At 59.8% G+C, this 20,033-nt stretch overlaps 2 protein-coding genes across 2 annotated transcripts in view; both read left to right on the forward strand.

Annotated features, from left to right (window-relative positions):
- WDR90 (WD repeat domain 90) overlaps positions 1-7,047 on the forward strand; it is a gene marked incomplete at its 5' end in the record, with an annotated part of 30,601 nt that extends 23,554 nt beyond the window's left edge. The window contains 9 exon segments of the mRNA XM_082006792.1: positions 153-264; positions 837-1,008; positions 1,785-1,907; positions 2,092-2,272; positions 2,740-2,870; positions 3,907-4,050; positions 5,188-5,307; positions 5,827-5,911; positions 6,765-7,047. Of these exon segments, the coding sequence (XP_081862918.1) occupies positions 153-264; positions 837-1,008; positions 1,785-1,907; positions 2,092-2,272; positions 2,740-2,870; positions 3,907-4,050; positions 5,188-5,307; positions 5,827-5,911; positions 6,765-6,922 (1,226 nt within the window). The 3' untranslated portion in view covers positions 6,923-7,047.
- Positions 7,048-7,308: 261 nt separating this feature from the next.
- Positions 7,309-19,761, forward strand: RHOT2 (ras homolog family member T2; the record flags this gene model as incomplete). The annotated part of the gene is made up of 19 exons (XM_082006862.1): positions 7,309-7,345; positions 7,812-7,870; positions 8,922-9,003; positions 9,128-9,171; positions 10,409-10,462; positions 10,879-10,931; positions 11,481-11,589; positions 12,056-12,157; positions 12,569-12,667; positions 13,121-13,229; positions 13,502-13,622; positions 14,456-14,540; positions 15,688-15,833; positions 15,922-16,022; positions 16,095-16,225; positions 16,688-16,768; positions 16,954-17,076; positions 17,182-17,384; positions 18,773-19,761. The coding sequence occupies 19 exons, from the start codon at positions 7,309-7,311 to the stop codon at positions 18,888-18,890; spliced, it is 1,857 nt and encodes a 618-aa protein (XP_081862988.1). The 3' UTR covers positions 18,891-19,761.
- Between the last annotated feature and the right edge of the window lie 272 nt (positions 19,762-20,033).

Consider the following 20,033-nt stretch of genomic DNA (forward strand, 5'->3'; position numbering starts at 1 on the left):
GGGGGCTCCACCTCTAGTCTGTAGAACGCTGGGTATTGGGCTGTAAAAGACCCCCGCTGCCCTGCCCGAATGAATCAGTGGCCTGGCTGTCAGGAGCACACCTTGGGTGATGGCCAAGAGCGGTGGATATTCACGGTGCCCTCTGTTCCCAGGTGTGCTGGTGTGTCAGCGCAATAGGCTGGTGAGCGGCAGCAACACGAAACGCATCCGCCTGTGGGTAGTGGCAGCCGTGCAGGAGCTGAGGCTGAAAGGTCCCGACGCCAGGTAGGAGGTTGTGGCCCCAGCGTCTCCACTGTGCTCGCGCCCATCTCGCCGTGCCCTTGAGACGCTCTTCCCCTTGTCTGGCAGCTCCCAGGACCCGTCTGAGAGGTGGCTTTTCACAGACATCGGCTCTGCCTGCAACCATGTTGCTCCTGTTGCTCTTCATCCTTAGCTTTTCCTCTCCGTCCCGTGACTACTGATTCTTTCTGTCTGGATCTTTTTACTGAATTTTTGCCACAGGTAGCTGAACCCTCTTAATACTGGAAATGGGTGGAGTTTATCACGCCAGAAGTTTGTGTCGGTGATTTGTAGGAACTCGTTTAAGAGAATTAGTGAAAATACATTGCCTTTGTTTCTTCTCTTGTGCTGTTGCACCCCCTATTTCTTTCCTTCCCATAAAAAGATGGTCGCAGCGCAAATGCAACGGTAGTCACTGTTCAATGTACGGGAGCCCCTCGCCGAACCGTTCAGCTGCAAACACGTGATGGGGCTCACTAGAAAAATTGCATTTAAAGGAGGCAGAGTGGCGGTTCCAACATTTGAGCCAGTCCTTCTCGCGTCCTCTTTTCCTCCAGGTCTAGCTCAGTCCTGCTAGAACATGAGATTACCCTTGATGGGACAATAGTCAGCGCAGCTTTTGATGACTCTCTAGAGATGGGAATTGTGGGCACCACGGCAGGAACCCTGTGGTACATCAACTGGACAGAGAGCACGAGCATCCGACTAATCAGCGGCCACAAGAACAAGGTTAGAGGGGCTGGGCCGGGGTGGTTTGTCCCGCAGAGCAGCAAGTGCTGTGCGTGCTCTCCATGCCCCGGGAAGTGTGCGCGGGCTGCAGAAGCGTTCCCTGGTCTGGCCGTGGGAGAGGTCATGGAGCTGCAGGGCTCGCTAGTGCCGACAGAACAGCACGGAGGTGTCTAGAGAGACCTGTGCACACTGAGGAGCCCAACATCAAGTAGTCTGAGCTCATCCGCTCTAGCCTTAGGTGTTTAACAGCCGCAGCCTGGGAGCAGCTCTGGGCCTTTCTGTTGGAGTGGAAGAACGTAGTTTGCAATCACTAAGGCTTCATTCCAGAGTGCTGCGACTTCTGCCTGCCTTCTGTTTGCTAGCTGGACATCCATATTGGATAACGTTTTCTTTGCCTAGAACATTAAAAAAAAAAAAAAAAAAACAGGTGAAGAATTACTGAGTTTTTTTTAATTTTGGTGTTACTTTGGGGTATTTTTATGCTACAGAAAAAAAGATTTGAAATGGTAGAAGAGAAGGTATTTTACTTACACCGGTGTGGTGTAGTGCCTGGTCCTAGCTTTGGGGTTGGGTTTACTGGTTTCCATTACAAGCCTAGTTGTCAGACTGAGATTTAAGCACAAACACAGAGTACCCCACCTTTCTTTATGTCTGGGGCATCTTGTCTGGTGTCTCCCACGAGAGGGGTCCGGGAGGATGAGACAGGCAGAGGAGTGGTGTCCTCTAGGCTGCGGCATTTGTAGGGCCCCTCTTCCCCACCTCTGTTCTCCCTGCAGGTGACCGAAGTGTGTTTCAGTCCTGACGAGACTCACTGCGCAACGTGTGGGGAAGATGGCAGCGTGAGGATTTGGTCTCTGGGCAGCATGGAGCTGGTGGTACAGTTCCAGGTGCTCAACCAGGTAATTGTTTGTGGTACATCAAGCTCTTCCTCTTGGTAGAGGGCACAGGCCACTGCTTGGGGTTGCAAGGACTGCTGTGTCCTTGCAGAGCAGATTAAAGTTGGAGAAGTACTTGCAGGTGGACTTTTTAGTGTGCTTGCTCTCTTCACTGTGTCACTGGGACTCTACCCTGGTTGCTTTGCAGAGCTGCCAGTGCCTGGCCTGGAAGCCTCGTCCCGTCGTTGCGTGGGGAGCTGAGAGCCAGCACGTAGTGGCAGGGTACAGCGATGGCACCATCCGTGTGTTCAGCATTTCCAGGACAGAGATGGAGCTGAAAATGCACCCGCACGCCGCAGCACTGACGGCAATCGCCTACTCCACAGACGGTGAGGCTGCCTGTCATAACACTGGGGAGATGTTGCCTCGGGAAGCGTGGCTTGGTTGTGCCGGGGTTACCCTGACCTCCAGCTGCTCTGTGTACTGCTGACCTGCCCAAAAGCCTGAGGCCAGGGAGAGCCCGAGAGCTTGTATCAATGAGCTTTCGTAGCTGCCAGCTGAGCATGTGGTAAATGGGACATGATGGGGTGTATTGGCAATGGTATAGCAAAGGGGTTTGGGTACAACAAACGTGCCTTTATGTCTTCCTACTTACACTCTGCAGCAGCTCTTCTTCAGTGTAGTGTTTTAGAGGGTGTCCCTCGGACATCTTATCTTACCCAGCCCTTGACTCAGATGTTCCCGGCCTTTCACAGTGTTTTGGGACACAGGTATCCCGCGATCTTGGACCTCTCTCCTATGGGCTTTTTCTTCTCCTACAAGAAGTGTCCCATTCTTTTCTCTCCTCTGCCCACAGGAGAAATGATCTTATCGGGGGGCAAGGATGGGCTTGTGGCCATCAGCAGCCCTCGCACCGGAATGACTATCCGTGTCCTCGCTGAGCACAAGGGCTCGCCCATCACTGTCCTCCAGTGCACCAGGAAGCAGGTAAGACCTCACACTCTTCCCTGGCGCTGTGCAGGAGCGAGTCCCTTGGGTGCCGCTGCACAGCTGTGGGAAGCGACAGCAGTGTGGCCAGGTCAGTCAGTGAGTTTGCTTCATTGTCCCTTGCCTCTCCTCTTTGGGCCCCCATCCCCTCCAGTAACTTCTGTTCGGTTTTTCTAGGGATGTCTTCGGTGGGGCAAAGCCGCACGCGTTGCAGGTGCAATCCTGCGTGAGGCTGTGCCTGTGGGCTGGGGGACATTTGGTGGCTGTTGTAGGCACACTGCATGCAGGTGTGATGTCTGCCCACACTGCAGGCTCTCGCAGAGCAGCAGCCCTTGAGAGCAGCTTGGGCTGTGAGCTGTCAGCCCCTGTGCCCCCGAGAAAGAGCTCGGCGTGCTTTCCCTGCGTCACTCCTTAGCAGCCTGGCCTCCTGTTTGTAGCTGGCTCTTTGTACGGCTCCTCTATGGAGCTAGGAAGACTTGGCTGTGCAGCAGAGTGAGAGTGATGGTTTTAGCATCTCCTTTGTCCTTCTCTTCAGGGACAGTCTCTTTTTCCTTCATGCAGTGGAAATGAGAATAATTTTGCCTAAGTTCTCAGGCTTCAAAATCATCCACGCTGCAAGGCTGTGTTCCCTGGTAATTCTAGACTTAGGAGATCCTCCGCAGTTTTAGGTGAAGGCCGTTGTTAGGGGACACACAGTATCTGCAAGCACTTCTTTAGGAGGTGTGCAGATCCAGAGGGTGTCCCAGGGAAGTGATCTGTGTCGTTCAGGCCAGGGCCTCACCACCTCCTCCGGCAGCCTCTTCTGCCAGAGCTTTCAGCCCAGAGCGTGCCGCCAGCTCCCATACTATGGCTTCCTTGTCCTGTTTTATTTTAAGTGACTTTAAACACTGCCCAAATGGAGGGTAATCCTGGCATGGATCCCCTACAGCATAAGGCCTGCATTCCCACAAGCTCCTGCCCCACGCTAGCTCTAGCGGCAGCTTTCTCTAAAGCCTCTGTACTGCCAGAGTCACAGCGTTGCTTTTATCTTCTGTAGTACCGCGACTTTGGGGTGGAAGGAGGCGAGCTCTGGCTGGCCACCAGCTCGGACCGGCGGGTCAGCGTCTGGGCCTCCGACTGGCTGAAGGATAAGTGCGAGCTCCTCGACTGGCTCAGCTTCCCGGCTCCTGCCGGCCCCGAGGTGAGCGTGGTGCCTGCCAGCCCCTGCCTGCTCCTGGCACGGGTCTCGGCACCAGCCGCGCTGGAGGAGGGATGTCTCTGAGCGGGGCGGGGCCAAAGACATGTGCTTAGGAAAGTCATCTTCGTTAGTTCTGCTGCCCGTAGAGTATCTTGTTAATGCACCTTCTCACGTATCGACAGGCAGCGGGAAGCGTAGCAGTGCCTAACCACCAGGAAGCGCTGACTTTGTAAGCGTGGGGAGTCAAAACCTGCTTCCTCAAAGAGCTGACACCCCTGTGCTACGCAAAACAGAGCACAGGCAGCAGTGAGCTCAGCGCACAGAGGAGACCTAATTATGAGCATGCTGCTAACTGATGCTCCCAAAGAGCATGAATATTCAGAGCCAGGAGCCCAGTGACGGGTTCATAAAGCCAAATACTCTAGCCCTGTGTGTCTGATGCTTTGCAGAACCCTTTGGCTCCAACCCAGGTGTGGGATCAGGGCAGCAGGACACCCGCCAGAAAGGGGAGGACGGTCTCTATCAGGCAGATACTCTGACACTCCCCAGTGCACGTGACATTGGCATGCAGGAGGGAGCTGGGTCTTTTCAGGGGGCAAGCGGTGGTGCCTCAGCCTGCCACCCTCTGGGCCCATACAGCAGTTGCGTTCTGTCACTGTTTCTTCTATTTGTTTCCAAAATGATGGATTTCGTCTTCATGAAGGACACTCACTTGTAGTCTCCCCACAGTGAACGGGGGAAGGATTGATCTTGCATCCACTACTAGAGATCTGTCTTCTGGGCCCTATTTTCTCATGTTAAACTGACCCCTAACCCAGTTCCACCTTCAAGTCCATGTAGGAATAATGCCTCAGTGAAAATTCAACCTGTTGGACCCTCATGTATCCCACTCCTGTGACAATAAACAAGTTGCTTCAGGTTTCCATGGCAGTGTGTGGTTGCTCCTTGCTTTGCCGTGAGCACGTCTGAGATAGCAGTGCAAGTGGGAGGAAACAGCCTCCATCATACTTATTTCCCGCTGCTCAGACATCTGCAGCCCAAGGGCTGGTGTCCCTCCGTGCTCTCCTTTTGGCCCCCGCTGTGTTGAGTCAAGCTGGAGAAGCTAGCCTCAATTTTGTCCCCTTTGGTTTCCCTCACCAGGGTCTCAGCAGCCTCCCGCCCAGCCTGGCCGCATTCTGCCCTTGGGAACCCAGTACCCTGGTCTACGTCGGCTTTGGGATGCAGAAGGAAGCCTTGTTCTACAGTCTGCGCAAGAAACAGGTACTCGTGCCCTACCAGGGTGGCACGGGCCCTCCTCTGCCGCTGTGGGGCTGTGGCCATTTCGAACGAGGTGCAGGGGAGGGGGAGGCAGTACTAGTCTGCGTGTAAAGCCAAGTCTGAAGTTGTGGGGTAGGCTCAGGCAAGCAGCTGCTCAAGGCAACCACTTTTCATCTCAAAAACTCCCCGAGTCTGGCCCAGGTGAGCGGCAGGGCCCAGCCCCTGCCTCGGGCTGCGTCTGGGCAGGCTGCCAGTCCCCGATGCCACCCTGCTGCCTTTGGATCCGACAGGAGGGGAAGGAATTTGCTTTCAGGAGCACTAATGGTCTCTAAGTCATTGAGTCGAGTCTCCTCTGGAAAGTCGGTGCCTTTGGCAGGCTTCCGAGCTCTGAGAGGTGCTGTCATCTGTCAGCCTCCCCTTTGAGAAGAGCCCTTTACCCTCCTAACAACTGTCACGGCGGCAGCTCTGGCCTCCTGCCTGCTCATTTCTGAGGTGTTGGTGTGTTCTCTTGCTGGAGCACAGGTAGTCGAGAAGATCTCCTTGCCGTACTTCGCCACATCGCTCAGCCTGTCTCCTGCAGCACGCTTCATGGCTGTCGGCTTTGGCGGTGAGTACTGGAGGGTGCCGTGGGCTCTGCTGCCCAGGCTGTCTTGTCCCTAGGTTACCTTTGGTGGGGAGGGATCTCCCTTTCTTCCTGCGAGTGGGGGGAAACCAAGTGTTCTTTTTCCTTTAAACAAGACAGACGTGCACACACAGCCCATATCCTCAGACCCTGGGAGCTATGCTCCTGGGACTGCAGACAGGGTATACATCAGGCAAGGAGAGAGCTCCAGGAGGTTCACAGGTCAGAGATGAGATGCATGACCTCAGTCCTGTTTGGCAATGGGCAGGATTCATCACTTGAATGAATTCTTGCGGTTATGGGCTTCATCTCTGCAGCTGTGTGAGCTACAGCCTGGGAGGCAGAAGCGACCTCCCCCCAGCACAGAGACAGTCGGCACCCTTGTCCTGTCAAGGGCACCTTGCTCATGTTTGTATCAGCCTGAGGAGGCAGCACTTACATCCACCCCTCTCTGTCGGCGGCTCCTGGGAGCAGGGTGAGCTCCATGCCTTCCCCAGAGCTGTGGGGCCCCCACTGAGCCCAGGACCAGGCGGTTCAGGGAGGGGTGTGAGGCAGCAGAGCTGCACTAATGTGTGCTGCCACATCCATGACTGCAGTGTGAAAGTCTGACACACAGCATGGAGCTGCCATGTCACGCTCTCTCCCCATTACCAGCCGTTAATTGCCTGCTTGCTTCAGCAAGAAGCTGTCCCGTCACCCAGCTTATCGACTCAGTCACTCAGCTTATCGACTCACAGAGGTCCCGGAGGGAGATCAGGAACCATGCTCCTGGCAAGGACAAGCCCCATGGCAGTGGGGCTACCTTCCCCCAGCACTGAGCCCCTTCCTTTCCCCACAGAACGGCTCCTGAGGCTGCTGTGCTGCCGCACCAGCGCTGCGCAGGACTACGCCGGCCATGATGACGCCGTCCACCTCTGCCGCTTCGCCCCGTCCGCCCACCGCCTCCTCACGGCCTCCCACAGCGCCGTCCTTGTCTGGGAGCTCACAGGCGGCTGAGCCGGGAGGCCCCTGGCGGCCCAGCGGCGGAGGAAGGCCGGCAGCATCCCCCAGGCCAGGCCCTGGCTCCTGCGTGAGGCCCTGTCTTAGGCCCTAACCCGGGCCCAGCCACAACCTCTGCTCCAGCCGCGGGTTGCTGGGACCGGACGTGGCGGCGGGCCCGCAGCCCCGACCCGGGCGGTGGCGGGATGTGTTTTACGGCCCCAGTTGCCCGTTTGTTTTTGTTAATAAAACATCCAAAACTACAGCCAGGAGGTCTCGGAGTGCCGCGCGCCGCCCCTGCCCGCCAGGGGGCGCCGCTCTTCCCGCGTCGCTCTGCGCCGCCGCTCGCTGGTGTAGCCGGAAGTCGAGGGGGGGGGGGCGGGAGACACGGCGGCGGTGCCGCCATGAAGCGGGACGTGCGCATCCTCCTGCTGGGGGAGGGTAAGGCGGGCGGCGGGGGCATGCCGGGGGCGGGGCGGGCCGGGCCTCCGGGGCGACCTGGGCCCCGCAGGGTGCCACCCGGTACCGGGAGGGCCTCGCCTGCGGGGGAGGCCGGGGGGAGCGGCCGGGCCCGCCCGTGTCCCCGGCACCCGGGGAAGGGCGGGAGACGTGTCCCCCACCGTAATGGCCTCAGTAACAGTGGTCTCCGGCGGGCGGGGCCCGTCCCGTGGGCTCCCTCCAGTAGCCTCGGGCTCACCGCCGCGGGCGAGCCGGGCTGAAGCGCTGCACCGCTGTACCGGCCTCCGCCCCGAGCTCTCCCGCAGGGCAAGGACTCCGACGTCCCCTTCGCCCGCGGGCCGAGCCGCCCCTGGCCCCACGGGTGTGACTGACGCCTGCCGCTGCCCCCGGCCCACGTCCCGCTCAGGCTCTGCCGGGCCGGTGCCAACGTTCTCCCTTTCTTTCCTAGCCCAGGTGGGGAAGACGTCGCTGATCATGGCTCTGGTGGGCGAGGAGTTCCCTGAAGAGGTGAGCGTGAGGCAGGGAACCCCCAGTTCCTCTGGCTGGGCTGATTCGGGTGAGCTAAAGTCTTGTGAGGACCACACACAGCTCTAGCTGAAATGGTGTTTTCTCCAGTTGATGCTCTAACCCCGGATGTGGGGCCCTATCTGCTCTGGGGAGGGGTGTAGATACCTCCCAGGGCCCTGCTCCCCACTGCTGCGGTCAGCATGCTGCTGCTGCTGGGGGTCCAATGTCCACCAGCAGAGCAGGCCACGGGGCCCGGCCTTGCCCTCTGTGGCAGGGACACTTGGTGCTCAGCTCCGGCCTTGCTGTGGTGGCACCACCTTGACAAGGGCTGAACCGTGTTCCCTGCCCTCCTCTGCCTGGCTGGAGAAGGGCTCAGTGCTTTCAGATGGGCCATCTACGAGGAGCAGCATCCAGCCCGCCTGCGTGTGCACCTTGGAGCCTCTGGCTCGGCGGCTCACTGTCCCATCGTCGTTTGGATGGAGAATCAGGATCGGTCTGGCCGTCAGGCAGCTTCTCCCACTGCCCACGGGCAGATGGTGCCCTCTGCGACATTTGCGCTGGGAAGCATCAGCTCCGGGGGCTCGGGGGAGGACCAGCTCCGTGCACCTTCCCAGTGCTCTCGCAGCAAAGCCCGGACAATCAGCTTAGCGCTTCTCCCAGCTGCCAAGAGGTCAGGCCAGAGAGCTGGGGGAGTGCCGAGGGCTTATCTCCGGAGCTGTAGCGGGGGTGGCAGCGCTGACTTGTCTGCATGCTGGCATCCCTGGCGGGACTTGGTGCTGCCAGGAGCTGCCTGCCCGAGGGAGGGCTCAGGGCCGGGAGACGGTTAGAGGTTTCACCACGGTGACGCTGGCTGTGTGAGGGCTGAACTGTAGCGAGCCAAGCCGCAGCTGCAGCCCAGTGGGCCAAAGAGCGATCCGTGGTCTGGAGCTCATCCCACCCTGGCAGGGAGGGCACTGGGCAGCGGCCACCTGGGGATCTGAAGTCCCTTGTCACTAGTCCTTTCAGTTGTGTTCGGCATGGCTGGCTGAACCGGAGTCTGCTGGCTTTGCAGGTGCCTCCTCGCGCGGAGGAGATCACGATCCCAGCTGATGTCACGCCCGAGAAGGTCCCCACGCACATTGTGGACTACTCAGGTAGGTCCCTGTCCTCCCTCGCTCCCCACCAGCCTCGCTTCTCCTCTTCTCTGCCCGGCTGAGGGGAGTGGGAAGGGGTCCCTGCTGCCATGGGCAGTTGGTGATGGCTCTCTACCCCATCCAGAGTCGGAGCAGACGGAGGATGAGCTGCAAGAGGAGATCGCCAAGGTGAGCGGGGCTGGGAAGGGGTGTTGCGGGACAGGAGCCTGCGGTGCCCGTAGCCCTGCAGCCAACCAGTGGCACGTGGCTGCTCACTTTGCAGAGATGCGCAGGCAGTTAGTTATCTGTGGATTAATGCCATGGGTTTGTTTAGAGGTTTGTTTAATCCTTCCCTGTCTTGTAAGCTGTTGTATGTGGCTTGTCCTAGCCCTCCGGGGAGCCTCCAGAAGGGGAGCAGTGGAGGGCAGCTCGCTGCCCTCCAGGAGGTGGAAGAGGCTGCTGAGCAGATGATGTGCACTTAGCCTCGGGGTGTTCCCAACGGACTCAGAAGAGGGGAGAAACAGTTGCTGAGCTTGGACGAGACCCCCCCGGGTTCCCTACGTTAGGTCCCTGTGGCTGCCTGATGAAGCAGTGGCACAGAGGAGTTGTTTTGGGAGCTGGAGCCCCAGGGAGTGCTGGGCAGGGAGGGGCGAGGGCTCCCATGTCCCTCAGAGCAGCCATGGAGGAATAATCCAGCTGGCTGGCTGGGGTGGACCCAGCTGCTCTGCTCTGCTCTGCCCTGGGATTAATCCCGGCTCTGCACAGAGGAGGACCTCTTGATTACAGATAATAAAACTGTCTCTCCCCTGTGTGTCTCACGTAAGCAAAGCTATTTAATCCCTCCACCTTGGCAGCTAATGGACAAGGAGGTGGGCCCATGGGTGCAGGGGTCCTGTTCCCTCCACCTAGACAGCAAGAGTGTACAGAGGCTTAAAGTGGCTCCAGGAAATCCTGCCTAAACCCTTGTGTGTCCTTGGGATTAGCACTAAACTCTCCCCTGAAAGGGCCAGTGATCCCTCCTGTCCGCTTCAAGTACAGCGCTGGTGTCAGCGCTGTCTGCGCAGGGTCGGGGAGGGGCAGAGCCGTCATGGGGGGACAAGCGAGGTGTGGGAGCGGGGAACCGGGGCGTCGGGCGTGGAGGCAGATGTGCTCACGACAGCTCCTGAAGCAGAGGAGCCAGCCTTTGCTCCGAGCAGCCCGTTGTAGGGCTCGTGCTGATGCTGTGGAGGGCTGCGCATACTTCTGCACGCTCAACCGCCGCTGCTGGGTTTTAGTGCGAGTGCGCTGGCATCGCCTGGGGCTGGAGCTGCCTGGCCATGGGGCCAGCGTGCGGCTACGGCAGAGCTGTGCCTCGGGCTTGGCCAGCCTCTCCGCTGTGGTGGGTGCACCGCAGGGACCCTCGCTCACCCCCCCCTCTTTCTTGCAGGCCAACGTGGTCTGCGTGGTGTACGATGTCACCAAGGAGGCCACGATCGAGAAGGTAACGGGTCCCCTGCTGGAGCCCTGAGCGGCCCCGCTCCAGCAGCAGAGCCGGAGGGGAAGGGGTTCCCACCGCTGGGTCCTGCCAGGCTGCCCCAGCTTTGTGGTGTGGGTGGATGCTGATGCCCCCAAGCCGGGGGATTTGGGGGTTGAAACCCCTGCAAGCAGAGAGGTAGGCTGAGCGCAGCCTAGGCTTGCTCCATTGTTGGCTGTTGTCCTCACGTGCTGGGGACAACAGGTTTGTCGTATCCTTCTGCTGGCATCCAGCATCCCTGGTCTGCTCTTCCTGCTGGCGTGGGGGAATGCCGGGGAGCAGATGGCTGCAGGGCCCTGCTGACTACAGCGGCGCCTGTGCTGGGGGCTGCCTCTCCCTCCCCAGGCTGCGCTGACGGGCCTTTCCCTGTGCTCGCCTTTCAGATTCGCACAAAGTGGATCCCCATGGTGAACGGAGGAGTTGAAAAGGGCTCCAGGTACTGTGTGCGGCAGCGCCTGCGGGTGCAGGATTGGGGGATTCTGGAGGCTGCGAGGTGCCCGCTGCCTTTGCGTCGTGCAGAGGTCGCTCGGATCAAATTAGCTTTGCAGTTTGTGGTCAGACCACTTGTAGCAGAAGGACGTGAGGGGCTTTTCTCCCTCGCAGACCTAGCTGAGACAGAGGGCCACAGGAGAGGATTCCTTCCTCCCTTAATGTCTTCTCAGCCAGGCAGGGAGAGGAGGCTGCCAAGGGAGTATGGGAGCCCAGAAGCCGCAATCTGCGTGCGGATCGCTTAGGCAGAAGGCTGCTGCGCTGGATTAAAGGCTCCTGAACATATTGTCGTTGGGTGAAAGCGTAAGTGGGATCAGGCAGTCTGTTTCTCCAGATGGATGCTCCCAGCCGTGGGAGGCAGGAAAGCTGCTGTGGACCTTGCGGAGGAGGGTGGGGAGGCTCCCCAGCCTGCTGCCACGTGTGGCTGGGGCAGCGCTGAGACCGAGAGAGGGGTGGCCTCACTCGTGCTCTCTGACACTCCATCTTTTTTCCCTAGGATCCCCATTATTTTAGTGGGAAACAAGTCTGACCTGCAGGTGGGGAGCTCCATGGATGTCATCCTGCCCATCATGAATCAGTTCTCAGAGATCGAGACCTGCGTGGAGGTGAGGGAACTGGAGGGTTTCTGCAAAACCTCCCTGAGGGGTAGGAGCTCTTGTCTGGCATGAGTCAGGGAGCCTCCGCGCTTGTGGAGATCTGCCCAGCTAACGTCGCTCTGCGGAAGTACCCCCGTCTGAGTCTTGAGGGCCTGGGCTTTAGGCTTTCTGTCCTTTGGCTTCCTTGCAGAGAGTGGGGTTCCATGTCTGCCCACTCCAGCTTTCTAACTGTAACTGATGTTTGGAGCTGCACGCAGCCCCTCTTGGCCCTGGGGCAGTGGAACGGGCAGAGCAAAGCCAGAACTTGAGCAGGAGGTTTCCCTTTAGTTTTTTCCTAGTGGGGGACAGATGCTGCTCTGTGTTTTGATGCACAACTTGTCTGGCTTGGGGAGCTCGTATCGTCCTCTTTCTGCCCTTTGTCACCAGCCCATTGCCTGTCCTCACTCACAGGCCTGTCTCTTCCTTTGATCCCCAGTGCTCTGCCAAGAACCTCAAGAACATCTCTGAGCTCTTCTACTACGCCCAGAAAGCTGTGCTGCACCCCACCGCCCCCCTCTACGACCCAGAGGAGAAGCAGGTAGGAAGCAGTGCTCGCGGCCCCTGGGTAGGAGGGTGGAGAGGTCGGGCCGAAGCAGCCAGAACAAGGGGACAGCAGTACCCCCACAGGGAGCTGAGAGGAAAAAATACCCATCTCCCATGCCCAGCGCAGCCAGCTGAGTATATCCAGGCCAGAGATCTGCAAGGGCTTGGGATAGAAGCCCTTGTGCTCCTTGTGCTCCCAACCATGTGTTAATATTGTGGGAAAGATCAAGGAGGAACCTTTCCCATGGGCTTTCCTGCTTCTGATTCCCAGCTCCAAGGTGGCTGTGGTACTGGCCTAGTTGGACCGTGCTCCCAGCCAGTGTGGGAAGGCGGTTTCAAGAGGCAGGAGGAAGGGTCAGGCTGAAAGTGGTACCCTATTTTTGTCACTGTGGTTGGTCCCTTGCAGCTGAAACCCGCGTGTGCACGAGCGCTGACCCGGATTTTCAACCTCTCGGACCAGGATAACAACCAGATCCTTAGTGACGACGAACTCAACTATTTCCAGGTAGGGCCAGCCACGGAGCTGAGGTATTGCCCAGTCCCTTGTGGAAATCCCCTGGGGTCCCCTTTCCTTCCAATACCAGGCAGAAAAGCTTCCCCTTGCCTGAGACACAGCCATCCTGTTTGCATTCAGTACTTCTGCTGTTGCGCAGCTAAAGCACGGTAGAGTGCGTCTCCGCGCCATGGGGATCCACGGGTCTTCCATCTTCATTAAGCTTGGGCTGAGTTTGCTCTGCTGTGGGAAGAGCAGGAGGTTCTGACAATGTTGAGAGTCATACTTTACTGGGATGCTGAGGAACAGGGGTTGGGTCAGGATCTAAGGCAGTAATCCCTGAGCTGGGTGAATTTTCTCTCCTAGAAATAGTCTCCTTGCCAGGGGAGAGGGATGCTGGTGAGACAGAGGGTTGTGCTGTCTGTGTGCTTCGCTGACGATGACCTTCTTTCTCTTGGGAGGTAGAAGTCCTGCTTTGGAAACCCCCTGGCTCCCCAGGCCCTGGAGGACGTGAAGATGGTTGTGTGGAAGAACACCACAGACGGGGTGCAGGACAACGGCCTGACGTTGAACGGTAATGACACAAGGGCTCTGTGCCCCTTCCCAGCAAGGGGTAGAGGGACCCATCTCCTTCTGCACATTGTGAGGGGCCCTGTCCTCAGGCTGAGCCTCCTGGCCATCGTTCCAAGCCTAATTAGTCCCTCTTGTCAAAGCAAGCCTGAGCCTGCTGCAGCCACACGCTGTCCAAGCAGCCTGTTTTCCCAGCGTGGTCCCGAGGAGTGGATCCCTGAGGCTGAGTGCTCAGGTTGACCCAGCTGTGTCTGAGTCACCCGATCTCTCCCACAGGCTTCCTCTTCCTCAACACGCTCTTCATCCAGAGGGGCCGGCACGAGACCACCTGGACCATCCTTCGCCGCTTCGGGTACGACGACGAGCTGGAGCTGACGGATGACTATCTCTACCCACAGTGCGTATGCTGCCATGGAGTGGGGCAGGCAGGATGTGACATCCCCATGGGGCACAGCTCGGGCTCCTTTTCTGCATGCTGGGGTCTACTGTGTTCCTCAGCTGAGGCTGAATCCGCACCCTTAGCTCATGGTCAGGTTCACGCTCCTCACCTTCCCCTGTGGGCCGGAGCTGACACAGGGGTATCGCTGGTGAATACAATGGGCCTTGGAGCTGCTGACTGTGCTGCTGGCTGTGGTGTAGGTGGGCAAGGAGGTGGGGAATGAAGGCCTGTCCCTGACTTCTCTTGACATCAGCAAGGAGTTTTTGAAGGCTGTTCTGTCTCTGCCTGAGCTGAGGCAGAAACGACTTGTGTCGAGAGCAGCGAGCTGTCAGCAGAGCCCTCCCGGCTGATTCTGCAGCTGCCGTCTCTTCTCTGCTCCTTGCCACCCCGGAGGTGGTGATCTGGCAGTAATGAAAGGGTTTGGCTTGTGAGCCGCCTCATCCTTGCCCCAGACAGCAGGCTGCGTGGGGAGGCGACAGGGCCCATGCTGGTGGAAAGCACCCCAGGGCTGGTGTTGTGCCCTACTGAAGAGCGAGGGCTGCATCGTCTCCCTGGCTGCTTGGGCAGCACGGATGTGCCGAGGAGAGGCCACTGTGCACCCTCGAGGGCTTCTCCCCAAAACGAGGGGGCTGTGTCGAGGAGTAGCCAGGCCTGGAGACCACTGCCGACTGTGAGCAGGGAGGGAGTGGGGAGCTGTGTCCTCTGGGTGATATCTGGCTTGGCCAAAGACCCGCTCACACACTGCCCTTCGTTCGGGGCTCGAGGAGGCTCACTGGGGTCTCTTCCGACAGGTTCCGCCTTCCCCCCGGCTGCTCCACGGAGCTCAACCACTTGGGCTACCAGTTCCTGCAGCGGCTGTTTGAGAAGCACGACAAGGTGGGCAGCGTGCGGTGGGCTGCCTGGGGAGGGGATGCTCTCTGCTAGGCCTGCACGCGTGGGCGTAGCTGCTTTCCTGCCCCCTTCTCTGTTCCGGGGAGCTGTCGTAGCGCCAGCGAAGGGCTTTTCTCTGCCACAGCGCTCCCTTCGTGGCTTCTTGCTGAGGCTTTGGGAGCAGGAGGCGGTCACGGCGAGCTGGAGGTAGTCTGATGGCTTGTCAAGGGCACGGTGGTGGTGTCACCCTTGACCAAAGGGCAGCCAGTAAAGTTTGCGCCTTCAGGGGATGGGTCCGAGTTAAGATCAAACCGGCGTAGCCCCTCGTAGTGCCTGGCTGCGGCACGCGCGGTGGCAGGGAGAGCGGGCACAGCTGCTGGCCTGCAGCCACGGACCCAGCACAAGCATCCGCACGGCTGCCAGCCCTCTGGAGCGGGTGCCAGGCTGGAGAGAGGGAGAGAAAGCGACTCATTTGTGCCACGCTCTGGCTCTTTGGGGAGAGAGAAGGGGGATGCGTTGGATCTGCACGCACCCGCTTGGACTAGTTACTCAGATGCTCGTGTGCGCCTGGGGTACGGCAGCTCTGTGGCCACGGGGAATTGCAGCACGGAGTTGACGCACGTCCCTGTGTGCCCAGATGCCGGCGGATCCTCTGTGGCATGGCCCTGTGGCACGCTGGCCTGAAGGTTGCTGCCTTGGCCTGTGGTTCGCTGGTGGCCAGCGGCCCGGCGGCCGCACACAGGCCCTGGGTAGGTTACCCTGCAGCATGGAAGGCCAGGCTGGACCAGCGCAGGCTGTGACGAGCCCCAGGGAAGCTCAGGGCTGCGGGGTGAGTGCGGACGGGTCCTGCCCCGTAGCAGGGCTGGCGCTGCTTCCAGCTGCAATCGCAAAACAGAATCAGCCTGTCTCTTGTGCAGCGAGGGGAGTCCCTGGGGCGCGGGCTCTCTGCCTGCGCACGCAGCTCTGGCCTTGCTTGCAATCGATTTCCGCTGTTGAAAGCGTCCCTGCGTCGTTCTGCAGCAGGGAGCAGGGTGGCTTGTGTGCCAGGGACCCTCTCTGGACCCCGATAAAGCTTGATGTGGCTTCAGAGGGGTGCCGGTGCGTGCACAGGCTGTGTCCCACCTCAGCTGCTGACTCCACGTTGTTTCGGCAGGACCAGGACGGAGCCCTCTCGCCCACAGAGCTGCAGAACTTCTTCAGCGTCTTCCCCTGCGTGCCCTGGGGCCCCGAGCTCTACAACACGGTATGCACCACTGATAAAGGCCTGCTTTCCCTGCATGGATTCCTCTGCCAGTGGACGTAAGCTCAGTCCCTCTCCCCCGCCTTTAGTCACGTTGTTTAGCCCTTGCTGACCTTGTCGGCTTCCCGGTGCGCTCTGTCTCTCCAGGCTTGTGGCTTACCTGGATGTGCGGCACTGCCTGGAGTGCCTGGGCTACTTGGGCTACCCCATCCTCTCGGAGCAGGACTCCCAGACACAAGCCCTCACAGGTACGGCCACGCCCTCCCCTCCTGTCCCAGCTCAGGTCCCTCCTCTCGCTCACCCAGCCTCTCTCCTGCCAGTGACCCGGGAGAAGAGGATCGACCTGGAGAAAGGCCAGACCCAGAGAAATGTCTTCCTCTGCAAGGTGCTGGGAGCCAGGGGCGCAGGCAAGTCTGCCTTCCTGCAGGCCTTCCTCGGCAGGAGCCTCGCGGTGAGTGGCTGCTCCCCTCTCCGGCCGCGCTGCGGCAGGGTGTCCCGGCGGAGCAGGAGGCAGAGCCGTGCGGCTGTTGAGTGATCTGCTGCATGACAGCACCTCCCTGCCCGTGGCCAGGCCCTAGCGGCCTGGCAAAGGGCTTCACGCCCCGCTCCGTGCCGGCGGTGCCAGTTGCTGTGGCTCTTGCATCCTTAATTTTGCCTAAGGCAGCGAGCCCACCTCCTCTGCTTGTCCCACGGATCTGGAGGGGCTGTGCCTTTGCCAGGCAACCGTACCTTCCCCGAGGTGATGCTGGCTTTCCCTGCTTGTTACGAACAGCCCCGTGTCTTGTGGCGGGCTCCGGCTGGCCTTCAAGTGGCTGTTACACCACAGGGACTCGGGGCAGTGCGAAATGCTCTCCCTTCCCCGAGCACTGCTCTTGCTCCCCGCTGTCTGAGATGGTGTTTTCATCCGTGGCAGGCCCAGAGGGAGAACCCAAGAGAGCCGTCCCTCTACACGATCAACACAGTGCAGGTCAACGGCCAGGAGAAGTACCTTATAGTAAGTGAGGGAGAGGAGGGAATTTCTGCCGTGTCCGGCTCGCAGCAGGGCTGGGCTCTGTGCCCCAACGTTGCTGCAGTGGCATCCCGGCACCCCTGGGCTCGGCTGCAGTCATGCCTATGTGAGAAACAGCCGATCTCCTTGAGACGGTGCTGTGCCACGCGTCCCTTCCCCTCCTGCTCCAGCTGTATGAGGTCAGCGCCGACACGAAGTTCGCGAAGCCGTCGGATGCAGCCTGCGATGTTGCCTGCTTCATCTATGACCTGAACGACCCCAGATCCTTCAGCTACTGTGCCAGTATTTATAAGGTAGCTGGCAGGGGCCCTGCGGGACTTCGGCCTTTGCGTGGCAGCCCCACATCTCCCCGGGGTTGGTCGCTCACCCCTGGCTGAGACTTCTCCCTGTCTTTGCAGCAACACTACTTGGACAGCCAGATCCCCTGCGTCTTCGTGGCCTCCAAGACAGACCTGCCAGAAGCGAGTCCGCAGCCCGGGCTCTCCCCCGCCGAATTCTGCTACAAGCACTGCCTCCCACCGCCCTTCCTCTTCTCCTGCCACGGCCAGGGCCCGCCCGGCACCACTGTCTACACCAAGCTGGCCACCGCCGCCACCTTCCCGTTAGTATCCTTCCTGCGGAGGGGTCTTTTGGCTGGGAGCAGAGCTTGGGGAGGGCGGCCGTGTCCCCACCGCCGCCAGATTGCTTTGTGTTCTCTCTAGCTCTTGGTGTCATCTGCTCATACGAGTAATTGAAAACAAAAGGGACACTTCTTCCCCGGCTCGGAGAGGGCAGAGGGCACTGGGCTCTCTTCTGCCTTGTGTGTCTCTTGACAGATTTATTAGATAGATCCGGCCCCAGGAGTTTTTATTTTTGAAGCCTCAGATTAAAAAAATGCTGAAGGGAAGTAGCCAGGCTAGTTTGCCAAGGCCCGCAGAGGTGGGCCGGCAGCTATTTTCTCCCGATGAGGTGGATCGGACTGAAAAAGAGGTCAGCGAAGCAAGACCTCTGTTCGCACAGCCTCCCCTCGGGAAGGAACCGCACCTGAAAGGAGCCGGGGAACGGGGTAGGGCAGCGGCCGGGCCGCGCACGGGCGGCGGGGGGAGATCTGGGACGGAGAACGTGTCTGCGTGTGGCATCGCTCAGCTCAAGGGCTGAAAGCCGAGGGTCGGCGCAATGCCGGGGGCAAAGCCTTCCCGGGGAGAACGTGTGGGTGCGTTGGAAGACGGGATGGGATTACTAGCGAGTGGTTTTCCCCTCTAGCTTCTCCTCTATAAACAACTTTATTTTTAGAGCTGACACTCTTTCCCCCCCTCCCTCTGCAGTATTAAAATTTAAATATTCTTAATATATCTTAGGGTATGTGGTATAAATAAATAACGGCGTAATGGAGGGCCAGGGATTGGCTGTTCTCCCCTGATTTAGTGGAGAATGAATAATGGCTACGTCTTTCCTCCTCGGAGAGGAGCACGTCGATGCAGGACAGCACGGGTTTAGGAAGGGAACGTGTACGCTCGGGCAGGACCGGGCCCCTTCCCTCGCCGCCCTTAGGTCGGCGTCCCCGCCTGCGCCGGCGTCCCCCGTCTGTATCTGCTTCTGGGTCTCGGTGCACTTGGAGTTGTAAAAGCAGCTTGACCTAGAAAGGAAGATACATACCTCCTTGCTCGTACTAATTATTTAGGTGCTGGTGTGCTATTTCCAGACCGCGGGAGGGTAAAGCCACACGCGTCCCACCAGCGGGGCGGGGAGCCCTCGTTTGTCTTGATGATGGTGCCGGGCGGCGGGTGCTCTGGCGTGCAGAGCCGGGGAACCTCTCGGTGCTCCCTGCCTTCGGCTGGGCTGTATCCCCCGGCCTGGAGCTGCGCCGTGGTCACCCTCCGTCCCCCCAGGGACCCCCCCCCAGCCTCCCTCCTTGGGGTGGAAGCGCTCTGGGCTGCCGGGGAGCTTGGGGTTTGGACAGCCATCTCTTGTGCGCCTCGCTCACCGGCCTCTTTTCTCTTTTCCTTGCAGCCACTTGAACGCCGTGGAGCTGGGAGCTGTGTCCTTCTGGCTCCGGGTGGCTCTGGGGGCCACGGTGACTGCTCTGGTAGGGTTCACGCTGTACCGTGTGCTAGCCAAGAACAAGTGAGAGTCGCTCTCTACCCCGTCCTCCCTGTGACACCGGCCTCCCCCTCCCGAATGACGCCCCGGTGAGGGCTCCTGCCTCAAGCTGGGACCTGGCGGGGAATCCTCCTTTTCCCCCCCCAGCCTGGATTGCAGGATCAGTGAAACCGGACTTCCCAGCACCAGCAGGATAGATCCCCCAGCACCGGCCGGCCTCGCCCAGGTGGCCCCTGCCCCGCCGTGGCAGCGGGACCCAGGGGGCTTTGCCTCACCAGCAGCTAGAGGATCACCCCCCATCTTTTATTCTGTTTTGTTTTTTTTTAACGTTTGTTTTTAAGCTCGAACATGAGTGTTTCAGTTATCTGTTGGGTTGGGCACATCCCTTCCCGAGAGGGCTGTGCTGTTGCCCTCAGTTCTGGGGGGCAGCACCCCTGGGGCCTCCAGCAGCAGAGCTGTGGAATGGGCTTGTGGCTCTGGCCCCCCAGGGCCCATCTCCTTCCCCACTCCCTGTTTCCCTCTGCCAGCACGATTAAAGGCAGCTGTGGAAGGACAGGTGGTTACACCCCCCAAGCCTCTGTGTTTTTGGGGTCCCTCCTGGCCCTTGCTGGGACGCTGTGGCTGCGGCCCCCAGGCCCGGGCTGCAACGGGAGGGAGCGATACCGGGGACCTGTCCCAGGCTCCCTCTCTCTCTTGTTTCTGCACAAAAATACTTGCAGTCCTGCAGCGTGCCAGGCTCTCGGCCCGTCTGCCCTCTTCACCTGCCTGGCTGCGTGGCCTGTCCCCTCCCCGCCCCTGCCCCGGCCACCAGCATTCATGGCCACCAGCATTCATGGCCACCAGCGTTCGCCGGCCCCAGGAGGGCTGCAAGGGCGTAGGGTGCTCGCGGCACCCCCGAGGGCCGGCTGCAGTCCTTCCCTGGCCGTGCCGACGCTGAGCTGGGGCCAGGCCCTGCCCCACGCTGGCATACGGCCCTCGTCCTGCTGTCCCCTCCGCGGGGCCCTGCCCGCACTGAGGCTGTCCCGGAGCACGAGGCTGTGGGTGTTGCATCTCTTGGTTCGACTGGAAGCTCTTTCCTCCCCTGCCCGCACCTGCAGCTGCCCTGACTTTAGCCCAGCGCAAATCCGGGGTCAGAGTCCCACGGCATCCCCGTCTCCGAGTCCCAAAGAGC

This window comes from Phaethon aethereus, assembly GCF_964289735.1.
Source record: "Phaethon aethereus genome assembly, chromosome: 15".
Classification (NCBI taxonomy): Eukaryota; Metazoa; Chordata; class Aves; order Phaethontiformes; family Phaethontidae; genus Phaethon; species Phaethon aethereus.